General features: G+C 36.9%; 1 protein-coding gene across 20 annotated transcripts in view; it reads left to right on the top strand.

Annotated features, from left to right (window-relative positions):
- The window catches only part of LOC123520026 (spectrin beta chain, non-erythrocytic 1-like), a 182,395-nt gene extending 169,744 nt beyond the window's left edge, over positions 1-12,651 (top strand). For 10 of the 20 annotated variants that reach the window (XM_045281858.1, XM_045281852.1, XM_045281853.1 and 7 more), the window contains 6 exons: positions 2,692-2,883; positions 3,192-3,318; positions 3,477-3,569; positions 6,664-6,933; positions 7,290-7,381; positions 11,778-12,651. In XM_045281858.1, coding sequence (XP_045137793.1) covers positions 2,692-2,883; positions 3,192-3,318; positions 3,477-3,569; positions 6,664-6,933; positions 7,290-7,381; positions 11,778-12,023 — 1,020 coding nt within the window. In that variant the 3' untranslated portion in view covers positions 12,024-12,651. Of the gene's footprint in view, positions 1-1,675; positions 2,568-2,691; positions 2,884-3,191; positions 3,319-3,476; positions 3,570-6,663; positions 6,934-7,289; positions 7,382-11,777 lie in introns of those variants that run through there. The other 10 variants (XM_045281864.1, XM_045281862.1, XM_045281860.1 and 7 more) reach the window with 7 other exon arrangements.
- The last annotated feature ends 710 nt before the right edge of the window (positions 12,652-13,361 follow it).

Genomic DNA, 13,361 nt, shown 5'->3' with positions numbered 1-13,361 from the left:
GACTTGTGCTGCTACAGTCATCAGAATAACATTCTCTTGCATTCTATCTGTAGTTTTTCATTTATAAACTTACAACACCAAAGGCTCGTTAGTGGTGAATATATCTGGTAATCAAACGGCTGCACATTTGGTCATATGCAAAGCTCTGTCATCTCCCTTCTTGCAGTCGCCACTGTATCATTCTGATACCGTATTACTGGTAAAACCGGTAATACCAGTATACCGGATGCCAGTGCGCATCCTGAATGCGCTAGTCTTGAGAAAAACAACATTCTTCTGTGTTGTCAGTAGGTTTTCATTTAGAAACTTACAATGGCACCAAAGAGGCTTATTAGTGATGAAAATAAGGAATCTGGTTACTAATGAGTGCAAGTGTCAGTGAGCCACAGCACTCCACAAGTGGATTCACAGGAATCACACCAGGAGAAAAGTTACAAAGACGTTTTCATGGATGGTGACTTATCCACCGGCGACCTCCCTCCTCCCCACCACTCTTCTTCCCTTCTCTTCTAAGTTATCCATCACCAGCCTTCACTTATGGTATGTACAAATCAAAATTGTAAATAAAAGATACATTGAAATTTTTATAAACTTGAGGTTTTGCTAAGATTAGAACAAATTACCTGATTTGTAGGTATCGACAGTCAAACTTTTTAATGCTCGAACAGTCATTTGGAACGAATTAAGTTCAAGTATTGAGTCTCCACTGTACTGATTTACATGCAGGCAGACTGTCTTGGTAGCACAGAATTCTTTTGCATCTGATTTGTATTGATTGTTATTTTTGAAGAGCCACTTGAACATTCACTGTATCTCTTCATGGCATTTTCAGTTGTATAGCTTTTTAATAATTAATGAGCTTGTAAAGACAGTGTTCTGTAGAAGCACATGTGTACACCTTAACAACAGTCAAGGTATAAAATGAAGGTGCTTGAAGGGACAATGAAATTACCCAAATAAACATTATTAGAAATGCCTCTTGAAAAAAAATATCAAAATGTTCTGTGATGTATTTTCAACTTGACTTACACATTATATATATATATATATATATATATATATATATATATATATATATATATATATATATATATATATATATATATATATATAGACATTCTGTGAATGTTATCCCATCCTAAGTAGAGATGTATATGCATTAAGAATCCATAACACTTTTGATCGTGAACATTTCTGGATAACCAATTCCAAATTGGTTCTAGGAGAATAGAAGAAACTTTTCTATTAAGCAAATTTGAAAGCTCTTCTTGACATATTTGAATACTGAGTTCCTCATCCTCTCCTTGTCAACACTTTGTAATCTTCTATAAATTTCCTACATAAAGCATCAGGTTGATGCATTTTGTCATCACAGATGTGTAACAAGTTGCCTGACATAGCATGCACTTAAGCATACTTTAAGTTTAGAAGGATTAGAATTACAGGAACGCAGAGAACAATCCTTAATACTGAACTGCGAGCTTGCTGTGTTTTGCAGATGCCAAAGACAGGAACATCTAGTGAAAGTCACATTGGAAAAATGTAATCTCAAAAGGCATATTAGTATTTCATAGTCTTATAATTCAACAAAGTTGATTTAACAAATTTGGTTTATGTCCTAAAAATGGCTATGTTTTGCACTGATTGCCACTTCACTTAGTTGTATCTTTTTCAGGTTTAACATCAGTCACAAGAAGCTCAATGTGTCCCTCCACTCCCCTCCCTTGTATGATGACCATGTGAAAAGTGCTTTGCATTTTGTACTTTGATCATAAAAAGAAAGAAAAAAAAAAAAAAAAAAAAAACTGTTCTCATGTTGAGTCTTTAGCATATGAGCATGAGTTGTAAATATCTTGTCTTGATCCCCATAGAATGTAGCATATCTTAGATGATTGCTTCAATCATGAAAGAGGATGAAATTACATAAAAAAAAAAAAAAAAAGCTTTTGCAGTGCTTGATCAGATTTTTTTTTTTTTTTTTTTGCTAGTGCATTGTGACTACAGAAATATATATCATAACTAGACTTTCGTACTGTTATTCGGATTGCAGTTCTGGACAGCAAATACAAAATTTAAAGAGTTGCATCATGCATAATGTGTAGCTGTGGTGTTGCTTATGTCAAACTGTAGTAGTATTGATAGGTCAAAGTTGAAGTGTTTTTTCCACACAATTTTCTGGCTTTGTCCCAAGTTAATGGAATGTCAGTTACTGCAGATATTGAGTGCATAGTAACTTGTTTTTATGACATGATTGATAGAGAAATTATCATTTTAGATATTTAGCAGCATTTCCATAGAAAGACTTGTAGTACATACTAAATGGTCACATTACACCCATTACTAACTCAACATCATCAGTGTGTTACTTCCTAAATCATTATATTGTACATGGTGATCACTATTCGATTCAGTATGTGCAAATTCCTGATTACATTTTCACATGTGCCAAATGAATGTCTGTGTAGCATTACCATAATTATTTTACACATTCCCACTGCTTCTTCACTTGGCTAATCTCTCAGTATTTTCTGCACTCCAATAAATCCACACTTGCTTCAACTGTTGCTGTACATTCACATGCATATAAATGTTTCAATCAATGGTGTCTGTTCCCCATGCAGCTGGTGCCTTGTCACTTTGTTTTGCTTGTATGTTTTGGGTTGTGTCATGTTGGAATGTTGCATGTGACAGGAAGGGGAGGTGGGCAGCGAAATGGTGGCAGTTCCTTCCCGTGACTCAGACAACTCATCGGGTCACTCAACACCTGAAGTCCGCCACCGAGGGGCAGTCAGCTCCCATCCCCAGGGCGCTGGAGGGGGCTTAGACCCAACCAGGCCACACTCTCAGGCCCTAGACAATCCCCTCTATGCCAATTTGGAGCATGTGAGTAATGTGTGCATGAGTTGGGTTGCCTTCCATGTGGTGTTACAAGTACAGTCCATGATGCTATGATTTGTGGGATGTTTGTTCACAATAGTGAACATGTTTACAAATGTTCATGATGTGGCATGACTTTTCATGTGATGCTGGAATCGCAAGCTAGATCAACACAAAACCTTCACTAAATCTTCCTGTACTTTGGAACAAAAATAAATATTGTCTGTTTTGAGAGAATAAGATGAGCATACATTTCTAAGCAATGTTGATATTATTCTCCATTTTGTTTTATGAAATAATGCATATTTTATTAGATGCAGGATAAGGCCAAGCCACCTGTACCACCAAGAGGAGGTTCCACCAGCAACCGCTCCTCTCGCTCCTCCTTGGGTGAGGAAGGACCAATCTATCAGAATCGCATCTCTGTTGTTCCTTCCTATGGTAAGGAGATGTTGGAAGAGGTTTAGTTGAAATCCTTAAAGACATGTATGGATTACAGTGGCAGTGTTATCCTAATATATTGGCAAATCATGTCTTCTTACCAGAGACAGGCAAATAGATCTTGTCACAGATAGAAGAAAATATGGTCTTTATTTCAGAAGTCAGTGCTCCAGAGAACACCTACCAGAATTATCCTCCAGACAGACCCAATGGCCACCGCAGGGATTCATCTGAAAACATGAATGGGGAGGGTAAGGATGTGTTCATGTTTGTCTCTCTTTTGGTTGTGCATAATGTTAAATAAAATGAATGCTGAATACTGCACCCATTGGTTGTAATGTATGATTTTCGTAAACAGTCAGTTTTATTGATATTATCTAGTACATTCCACAAAATACCATTCTTGTCTTTAGAAACATTCACTCACTTTTTAGCTTTACATTATTTTGTAACTGCAGTTGGAAATGTTGCATATATTAAGTAGTCAGTAGTCACTTGTTAACTGATGTGCTTTCTATCTCATGTTCCTGACACTATTGTGTCATTGGGTAGTAGTATAGGTATAGAATCACAGTTCATTGCTGACCAGAGCAGCCTGGCACTGGGCTAAATGCTGCCTCAGAAAAATGCTTATTATAGTTTATGCAAAGCTTAAGTATAAAACTCTTGTTGAATGTACAAGATTTAAGATTTTAACACAATTGCATTGTCTGATGTGATATTGAAAGCATGATTCACAGTAGCTTTTATAATTTCCGGACAAATATTTGAAAATTTATTTCCATTGCTGACATATGACATTTTAATATACAAATGATACTGTGAGCAGAACAAATTGACTGGCATTTCATAAAATGTAACCCATGCTACACTGCTCTGTACAAATTCTATCATAGTGAATGTATAGACAATAGTATCAAAAAGACCAAAGTGACAGTCTCAAGAGCATGTGTGTGAGGTGGTCTGTTGCAAGACTAGCTGTGCATGAACTGCCTTTGTGTAGCCAGACAGCTGATGATGATACCTTCAGCTGTGTGCGTACACTATAGGTACAATCAGTTGTCATATATTTGTTTTGTAATTATCAAGTACTTTTATGATGCTTTGACTGTTTAAGAGTTTACTAACTAAAATAATCCATCTCTTAATCAATTTCTTGCATCTTTTTGCCTTCAGAAGTACATTTCCACAATACTTTAAAACCTAACAGTTTCCAACAGTGTGGTGAAATTACTAAATATTCATATTAATCTGAAATTAATGACATCAAGCATTTAGAGACCTCCATCATTATAATGGAGAAGCAGGCTGGGGTGCAGAGGTGTCACTGAAGCAAATTCGTCATGGAAATAAGCATATTTTCTGCCAGATTTGAATCAGATGAACTAACTTTTCAGTTACTGTCCAAATGCAGTTCTCTTACACAGGTATCAAGTGTTTCTAGGGATGACAGACCAAATTTCATACATTATTTCCCCATTTGAATGCTGCAATGCCTACATATGAGAGTATCCAATGTTTGCTACCTCTATTGTTTAAATGTATATTGTTTTAGATGCATGTAATGTGTCACCCTCTTCTCTCTCTCTCTCTCTCTCTCTCTCTCTCTCTCTCTCTCTCTCTCTCTCTCTCTCTCTCTCTCTCTCTCTCTCTCTCTCTCTCTCTCTCCCTGTACAGTATAGCTACTGATATCTTTGTATCAATAGTGCTTAATCAAAATGTCAGAACTAATGTGAAATTAATGGCTCTTCAGTGAACTTTAGTGGCACATGCCCCAACAATATCTTTTATAAATTAACAGTACACTACAAGGGTATTCATTGTATCTTGCTATAAACACAAAAAATATAAATTTTTAATATGTTAGGATGACGCTTAGATGAAACGGTCTGTTTTAACATTATGAAAAGGTTTGTATATATATATATATATATATATATATATATATATATATATATATATATATATATATATATATATATATATATATATATATATATATATATATATATATATATATATATATATATATATATATATATATATATATAGGGCTTAAACTCAGAATTGCATTTTATTACACCCAGACCCACTTAAAACAAATACATAAGATGGATGTGGGGGGAGGATCTAAACAAAGCCTGGATTGCATCAGGAAATGTTACCATGATTTAAATCAACTTGTAGAAACAATGATATATTAGTTACCATAAATCCAACATTGCAAAACTCTGCCGCAGCATATCTAGGTGTATTGTGTGCATGTCCTTACTCGTGTATATATATAATGCTTGTACATGGTCATTTTAAGCAATACATGCTGTTAGGACATGGTATGCATATGTATGAAGTGGGGTTTAAATCTAATCTTTAGATTCTCACTGAATGATCATGTATCTTTGACCAGTAGTATTGTAATTACCATACCTGGGTGCGATAATGAAAAAAATGTCACAATAACTGAGAAATTAGTAATAATAACTTTATTGGCAATAACAAATAACTGGCAATACTTTTATCATCCAGTAAGTGATAAATTCCAATGCTAGCAATAACCATATTGATATTTTTAATTGAATCAATAAATTCAAATTCTATTTAAACTTAGAAAACTTTAAATTCAGCATTCATCCTGTCCCTTCACTAGTGAAAAGTGATGTAAAACAAGTAGTACATTTGATTTTGAAAGTTTTAAAACTAACATGTACATGTTCCAAATGCTAAAATTATTGATAATCACTAATTTGGAACATTAAGTAATGGTGATACTGATAAGTATACAGGAGGGTAATAATTGGATAATTGATAATCTTGTATTGATATTGTGATGATGTCCAACTGTGGTAATTACAGCTTACAAATCTTCGACACCTGTCATTACCATTTGTTAACTATGCTGACCTCCATGCCCTCAGTACATGCTTGCATCTTTCACATGTTCCACTAACCCAAATAATGTTGCATTACACTAATCCTTTGCAAGAAATGTAAATATTTTCCTAATTTATTTAGCATCCTCATTCCTGTTCTCTGATAGTATAGTGGCATGTGCATGCTTTTTATTAGTACAAATCTGTCATGCAGGAAATGATCATGCCCCTTTCAAATGTTGTGAGTGAAACCATTGCACAAGTTACTGCACATGCCACTACCTTATCAGTCTTGCCATGGCAGGAATTTTCATCAGTTAATTCCAGTACCTTCAGCATGTCTGTTATGCATTTAGTCATCTGTCCTTGGCCTTTTGTAAACTTGTCTTGTATGTGTTGAGATGATTTTAGCCTTTAGCCTGTGTATCCTGTCCCCTGTGTTGTCCCACATGTTGAGTTGGTGGCTTCTCTGCAGACTTACCCCCCCTGCCTAGATCAGCCCCACCACATGTCATGGCCCGGCCCCCTGTACCACCAAACCGGGCCAGGTATGGCGAGCAGTCTTGGGTGGGTGTACCGCACCACCCTGGCATGCCACCCCCTGGGGTGGCTCCCCACCACAGGCCACAGATGGGGCACACAGTAGGCCACCACCACCAGGTAGCCCAGCACCCTACGAGCCACGTGACTCACTTCTCGCAGGTGTCACGTGTCTCACACCACCAGTACTCGTACACGCCACAGGGTCAGTCCTGCACCGCCTCCACTGTGCTGTGTTGTATTGTGTTGTGTTGTGTTGTGTTGTGTTGGTGTAGTGGCTAGCTACTTCATTTGAATGTTGTGCTTGTAGATGTGTTTTGTCCGTAATATGCTTTAGCCTTATTGGATGCTGTGTAATTTTACATGTACATTTATGTGGGAAAACAAAAGAAAAATGAATCACTGGTCTTTGGGTAATTGATTAACAATTCCAGCAAACTAGATATCATGGGGCATCTAGATGGATTATTATGTGTCAGAACTAAAAGGTGATTTATCCTATCCTCTCCCAGCTCCTGTAATACTTTTTTTAAATGAGTAAATTTACCTTTGTATCCTCAGGTTCATCCCACCACCCAGACCTGACTGACGGTGTCCCTGGCAGCAGGCAGGTAGGACCCGTGATCCACGTTGTTTCTCCAGGCGTAAGAAATGTAATGCACCTCGTAGTTCATATTTTCTAATTCAGTAGAAATCCAGTGAACTCTTAATATTTTTTATTTATTACATGTTCATAAGTTTAAGTATTTCATGCAATTTATTTCTAATTTATTAAAATATCACTGTTGTTTGGTTTGTAAGATATTCATCTTTACATGTTAAACAATAATTTATTCATAGACCCTCTGATCTCTGCTGCTTTTCATGGTTTCTTTTCCCACTCCCATGCTTCATGATACAGCGATATACACACAAGGTATGCTATAGCAGTTATAACAAAACCACAGAAATACATATTATGGCAGTTATAACAAAGCCACAGAAATACATCATAGTGAACAAATGCTAGAGACTGATTTACCAGACCTTCATCTCTTATGATAGGCTTGAATATTGTGCTTTTTGTTGCCTTTTAGTATTTAGGTAACGTAACTAAAGGCAACAAAAGTCACAATATTCAAGCAAGAGATAAAAGACTGACAAACAATCTGTCATTTGCATTATTGTTTGGCATACGAGGCTTTTTGGGCATTTTGAGGCCTCAACCTTGTGTAATTGTACTCTATCTTTATTGTCTGTTACAAAAAAGTGAAATAATGCCATATTTTGTAACACCTGATGCGGAAAATAGTGAATCCTTGTCTGGTGTACAACTGGTGCCCAGGCAGGAGCTTTTTGGGCATTTTGAGGCCTCAATGATGGCATACGAGGCTTTTTGGGCATTTTGAGGCTCAACCTGTGTAATTGTACTCTATCTTTATTGTCTGTTACAAAAAAGTGAAATAATGCCATATTTTGTAACACCTGATGCGGAAAATAGTGAATCCTTGTCTGGTGTACAACTGGTGCCCAGGCAGGAGCTTTTTGGGCATTTTGAGGCCTCAACCTTGTGTAATTAGAGTACCTCTATCTTTATTGTCTGTTACAAAAAAGTGAAATAATGCCATATTTTGTAACACCTGATGCGGAAAATAGTGAATCCTTGTCTGGTGTACAACTGGTGCCCAGGCAGGAGCTTACCTTGTCTATTGGTCTGTTCAAAACTTTATCCAAGCTGATAATAACCTCTCAATCTTATGTACTTGCATTCTTACATTTTATAACATTCTAAATGCAGTGATTTATTATCAGCTGAGCAAGATATCCCATAGTATAATATTGAAAAGCATTGGTGTATTGTCAAGTTGATCCCACCTGTAAGGAACAAAGTTTACAATATTGATAAACCTAGAAAATTTTCCAATACAAGGATTTCTCAATTTATGCATGTTTAGAATATGCAAATTTGGAATAGTAAAAAAAACAAGTAAATTTTCATATTGGATAGACTATTTAGAAAATAAGTTATTATCAAGAAAATCAAGTTGTGCAGCTAGCTGGTTTAGTTCCGTGATGCGGCCACCGACTGTCACCAGGTGTTGCCAATGTTTACCACCAACATGCTGTCCCTTCTTGTAGTGCTTCATGCTCATTGTTACTAGTGGTGGGTAGGAACCAGTTGCTTGGGTGGGCTGAACCCTCAGAATCAGTTTTGGAACCAGTTCCACATGGAATCAGTAGAGCATGGCTAGTGAATACCTACCAGTCTCTGAACCGCCACCACATTGCTTGACAGTTACCAGTGCTGGATGCAGTGTTCCAAGATTCATCGAAAACACTGGGTAGGATGATTATAGAATATGTACAGAATACTGACTTCCAGTCCTGAGAGTCATGATCTGTGATGGATGCTAAATGTGAATGGATGTGCAAAGCTAATGATTACTCCCATCTCAGACAGGATTCCTTTGATAATATACAAAGTCTGTTTAATGTAATTCCACACTGGCGCTGTTCTATTTCACTTTGATGCCATTGTTTTACTAAATTTAAACGTGATGAATGTTTTTTCTAACACTGCAAATTTAGATATAATCTTTAATTTTCTGTTCTAAAATGTCCTTGGTGTCTGGAAATAAATTAACATTATGATTTGAGAGAAGAGTTGCAGTACAATAAACAAATAAGTAATTATATGTGTAGCCAAATTAGGTTTTTTTATTTAATTATGAGAATGATGGTCATGTTTACTGCTCTCAATTCAGCAGGCTTAGCTCTTATGATGTGTCATTAAAAACAAAGGCTTGGGGTTAATGCCTATTGACTGCACAAGGGGTCATTAAGGCAGACATAACATGTAAATCGGTGTTCACCAGTATATAGACCCTATGTTATGATGTCTTAGGGTATCTACCAATCAGAAATGCCTCCTCATCTCTTGCTTTGTGTTCTGTGTTCCATGCAAAATTTTTTTTGTGCATCACAAAACAATCCTTTCGTGGTGAAGCGTGTAAAAAAGCTAATAGAAATGTAGTTTTGTGAATATAAATGTATATACAAGACAGTAACGCCTCCTCAGGAAGTGATTTTACCGACAACCTGCTAACAACCTTGTTACCATGGTAACAAGGTCTCCCTATATGTTTGTGAATACCATTTCATGGCTGGAAGTTGCTCCATTCCTTAGGTTTCTGGGATCCCAGCCCAGTGTGGTTCCCACCGGCAGCAGCGTGGATGCATGTGCCGCCTTCAAGTTGAGTTAACCTGCGTTAAATTGAATGTATTGCGTTATTTAATTGTATCTCCTTAACCTTAACATACAGTGATCGTTTCGGGACGATTGTACCGTTGTGTGCGGAGAGGCGGGAATCGTTCCGGGAATCACGATTTTTACACACTAAATGTTTGAATCTCTCCTCCTCACTAGTGGTCCTGGGGCAAGTGGAGGTATCTGGCAACTTTTCTCACTCGCCTCCTCGAGGCTTGAGACGTGTTCCCACACAATAGGTCATCTTTTCCCATTTCAGGGCAACATCTGGCAACCCCTGTGACCCAGGGGGAGGAAACAGTTATGTCAGTGTTACTTAGTAGTGACATTGAGGACAGTGATGAAAATGAAGACTGATTTTTTTTTATTGAGACAGAAGAAAGTGAAGATTCCAGTAGTGATTCTGATAGTGATCTTGGAGACAGAGACCAACCCTCACAGCGATGTTCATGAACTTCCTCACGTACTCCCCTCGAGCAATGCGTTGGTGTGTATCACCCATGGTTGCCTCTACAGGACTGTGCTCATCGGCCAAGTCACATGAATCCCATTGCTAATAAGGGTTGCCAGATTCCAATTATTATAGAAATCCACAATACTTGTAATATGTGGTTTCTTTTTCTTTTCCTGTTTTGCACATAATTTCATATATCTGAGTTTGCATTTTCATGACATGAAAGGGCAAAAGTTCCTACTTTTACATCAAATTCAAATGCCCGAAAGGAAGGAGAGAGAGAGAGAGAGAGAGAGAGAGCGAGAGCGAGCGAGCACGTGCGCTGTGTTATTGGAGCTTTGTGGGTATTTCTTAGTGGCAGGTTCTGCCACGGGTTCGGGGAGAATTTTTTGATATGTAATAACTTTTAGCATATTTGACAGGTATGATTTTTCCCTGCTGTAAAAGATGGAAAGTAAGATAGCTCCCTGTTAAATATTGAATAAATCACATTATTTAATTGTATCCTTAAATATCAAGTCGTGTTAAATCAAAATCTCGTTATTCAAACTTGTGTTAATCAAGAGTTGACTGTACTTTCAAATCCAAAAAAATGCTTTTCCTAACCTTTTGATGGCCCACCAGTTACAGTGTTAGCACACCTCTTATGCCAGCTATTTTTCTCATCCTTGGAAATTAACATGTATATATGCTAAAAATCTACAGTAAATAAAAAATATACAGTAAATGTTAAAAATTAGTGGACACAAAACTACTGTTTTCTTAATAAACTGGTTAAAGAGCCCTTTGGGTGAATGAGTAAAATTTGGGCAACAAAAGTAGACTTTTTACTTGCAACATGCCCTCTCACCCTCATCTAGCTGTAGAAACGATATTTGTGCAATCCACTAATGCTCAGGTAAACATAGATACCCATAGCACAGTGCAACACAACCATACAGCATTCTCTTTCCATTTATTCCATCTGACCTACAATTACACAATTATTTCTTCCCCAACATTTCTTGGTTTATACATTCATCTGAGCTTCACCTTCAGGGTCACATGGTGCTACAGTCATAGGATTAGATAGATGCAGAGGTGAACTTTTAAAGGTGAAGTAAAGAAATAAACCATGTGTCAAGTTGTAGGTTGCTTGGAGTTAATGAATAGGTTACAAAACAGTGCAGTCATATGTTAGTCTGCATATTCTGGTGTGCAAGATCAGTTTTGTAAATTTTCTTATCAACATATTGAGAGTTCACTGCAGCTGTGTATAATATGCATATTATATGTTTAATAATTCCATTAGATTTTCCCTAGTGTGCTTTCAGACCTCAATTGAAAGAGTACTTTTACATCCCTACAGCCGTACTCCGAGTACACTTCCCGCACCATGTCCCTGCCCCAGGGTAGTAGCCTTCCACCCACTGGCTCAGTCCACACAAGTAGTGGACCCACCCCTTCCCACCGCAACTCTGCCACCATTGACCGACAGGGCCTTAGTGAGAGCTCCTCTGAGGGAGATGTACCTGTGTCAACCAACAAGAAGGAAAAGGAGAAGAAAGGCTCTGTATTCAAGTTCTTTGGGCGAAGAAAGGGTGCCCAAGTTTAGCCGTTCATTTACCAAATATCTATTTTTGTTAAGGAAATTATCAAATAGCTAATCTAATTCAACCTGTGCCACGTAAGTATATACATATGAAAAATAGGCTGTAATTTTGGCTTCCTTCAATAGATAATTATCCTCTACCTTGCCTGTCAAACACAATATGTATAGAGAAGCTGTACCTGAACAGCTTAACACTTTCCATATCTATGGACTCTACAGACTGTAGTGTATAGTGTGGCTCAGGTACAAACTTTGAATGGTCAGACTACTGACCATTATCAGGCTGTGTTGCAGGGGGGTATTTCAGTATATTTCTACTCTGTATGTAACACTATCTGTATTTTCTGTGTGACTTGTGCTTGCTATCACACCTCCACATGCCTTATGGTTATGTGCTCTGTACTCTTCAAGTGCCTTCATCCCTGGGCAAAAGTCAGGAAAATAAATGGTTTGATTACACAACTGCCTCTTGTAAGACTATCAAAATGGATAATTTTTCATACTTTTACTTCTTAGACTGTAAATAACTTTATAAATATTGTTTAAATCAAATTATTTTGTTGAGAGAAGGAAGAGTGTATGTGGAAAAGGTATTATGTGCTGCAAATAAAAGTAATATTGAAAATGAAAACTTTTATTATTCACTCCTGTAGACCAAAAACTATCTGCAGACATACCAAAGCTAACTTTATCCTTTATTTCTGAAAAAATATCCTCATACATCTTGATTGTTTTAACCATATATAAAACCATCATCTCTTTTTGAGGAATCAGTGATTATTAGGTTATTCAATCGTGCCCTCCTTAGTCCCAAATCAAACTGCTACAAGAGAGTATGAGGTTCATCATGCACTTCATCTTCCATACCCAGAACTAACTAGTAATGATGCTACTGCTTAGGACACTCTTCCTTTGTTCCTAGCTTACAACTGTATCCTAGGCTACTCTGGTAACCTTGTTGCTGGCTCTGGACTTTCCATACTACACACTCAGTGCAGATTGAAATTGAATCTCTCAGATATTGAATAAATTAGACACTTTCATGCCCTTAGGTAAGTGTCAGATATCTCAGATTGCCAACCAAAATATTACAAATTTAACATGTTCTATGATTATGCTCATTATACGATTTACAATAGTTTTGTATATCAATTTTCCCCATTGAAATTAATTGAAACAGAACAAGTTCATCATTTTCCCAAAAAAATCCTTTTCAGGAAAAAATGTGTGATAACAATTATAAAAACAATGCAGCCAAAAACTGTGCAAAAGAAATAATATAAACCAGTTCTATTAATTTATCTTATTTATATATGAGATAATTTGTGCACGAGAAAGATG

This window comes from Portunus trituberculatus, chromosome 46, assembly GCF_017591435.1.
Source record: "Portunus trituberculatus isolate SZX2019 chromosome 46, ASM1759143v1, whole genome shotgun sequence".
Taxonomy (NCBI): domain Eukaryota; kingdom Metazoa; phylum Arthropoda; class Malacostraca; order Decapoda; family Portunidae; genus Portunus; species Portunus trituberculatus.
This window is presented reverse-complemented; position numbering and strand designations above follow the sequence as displayed.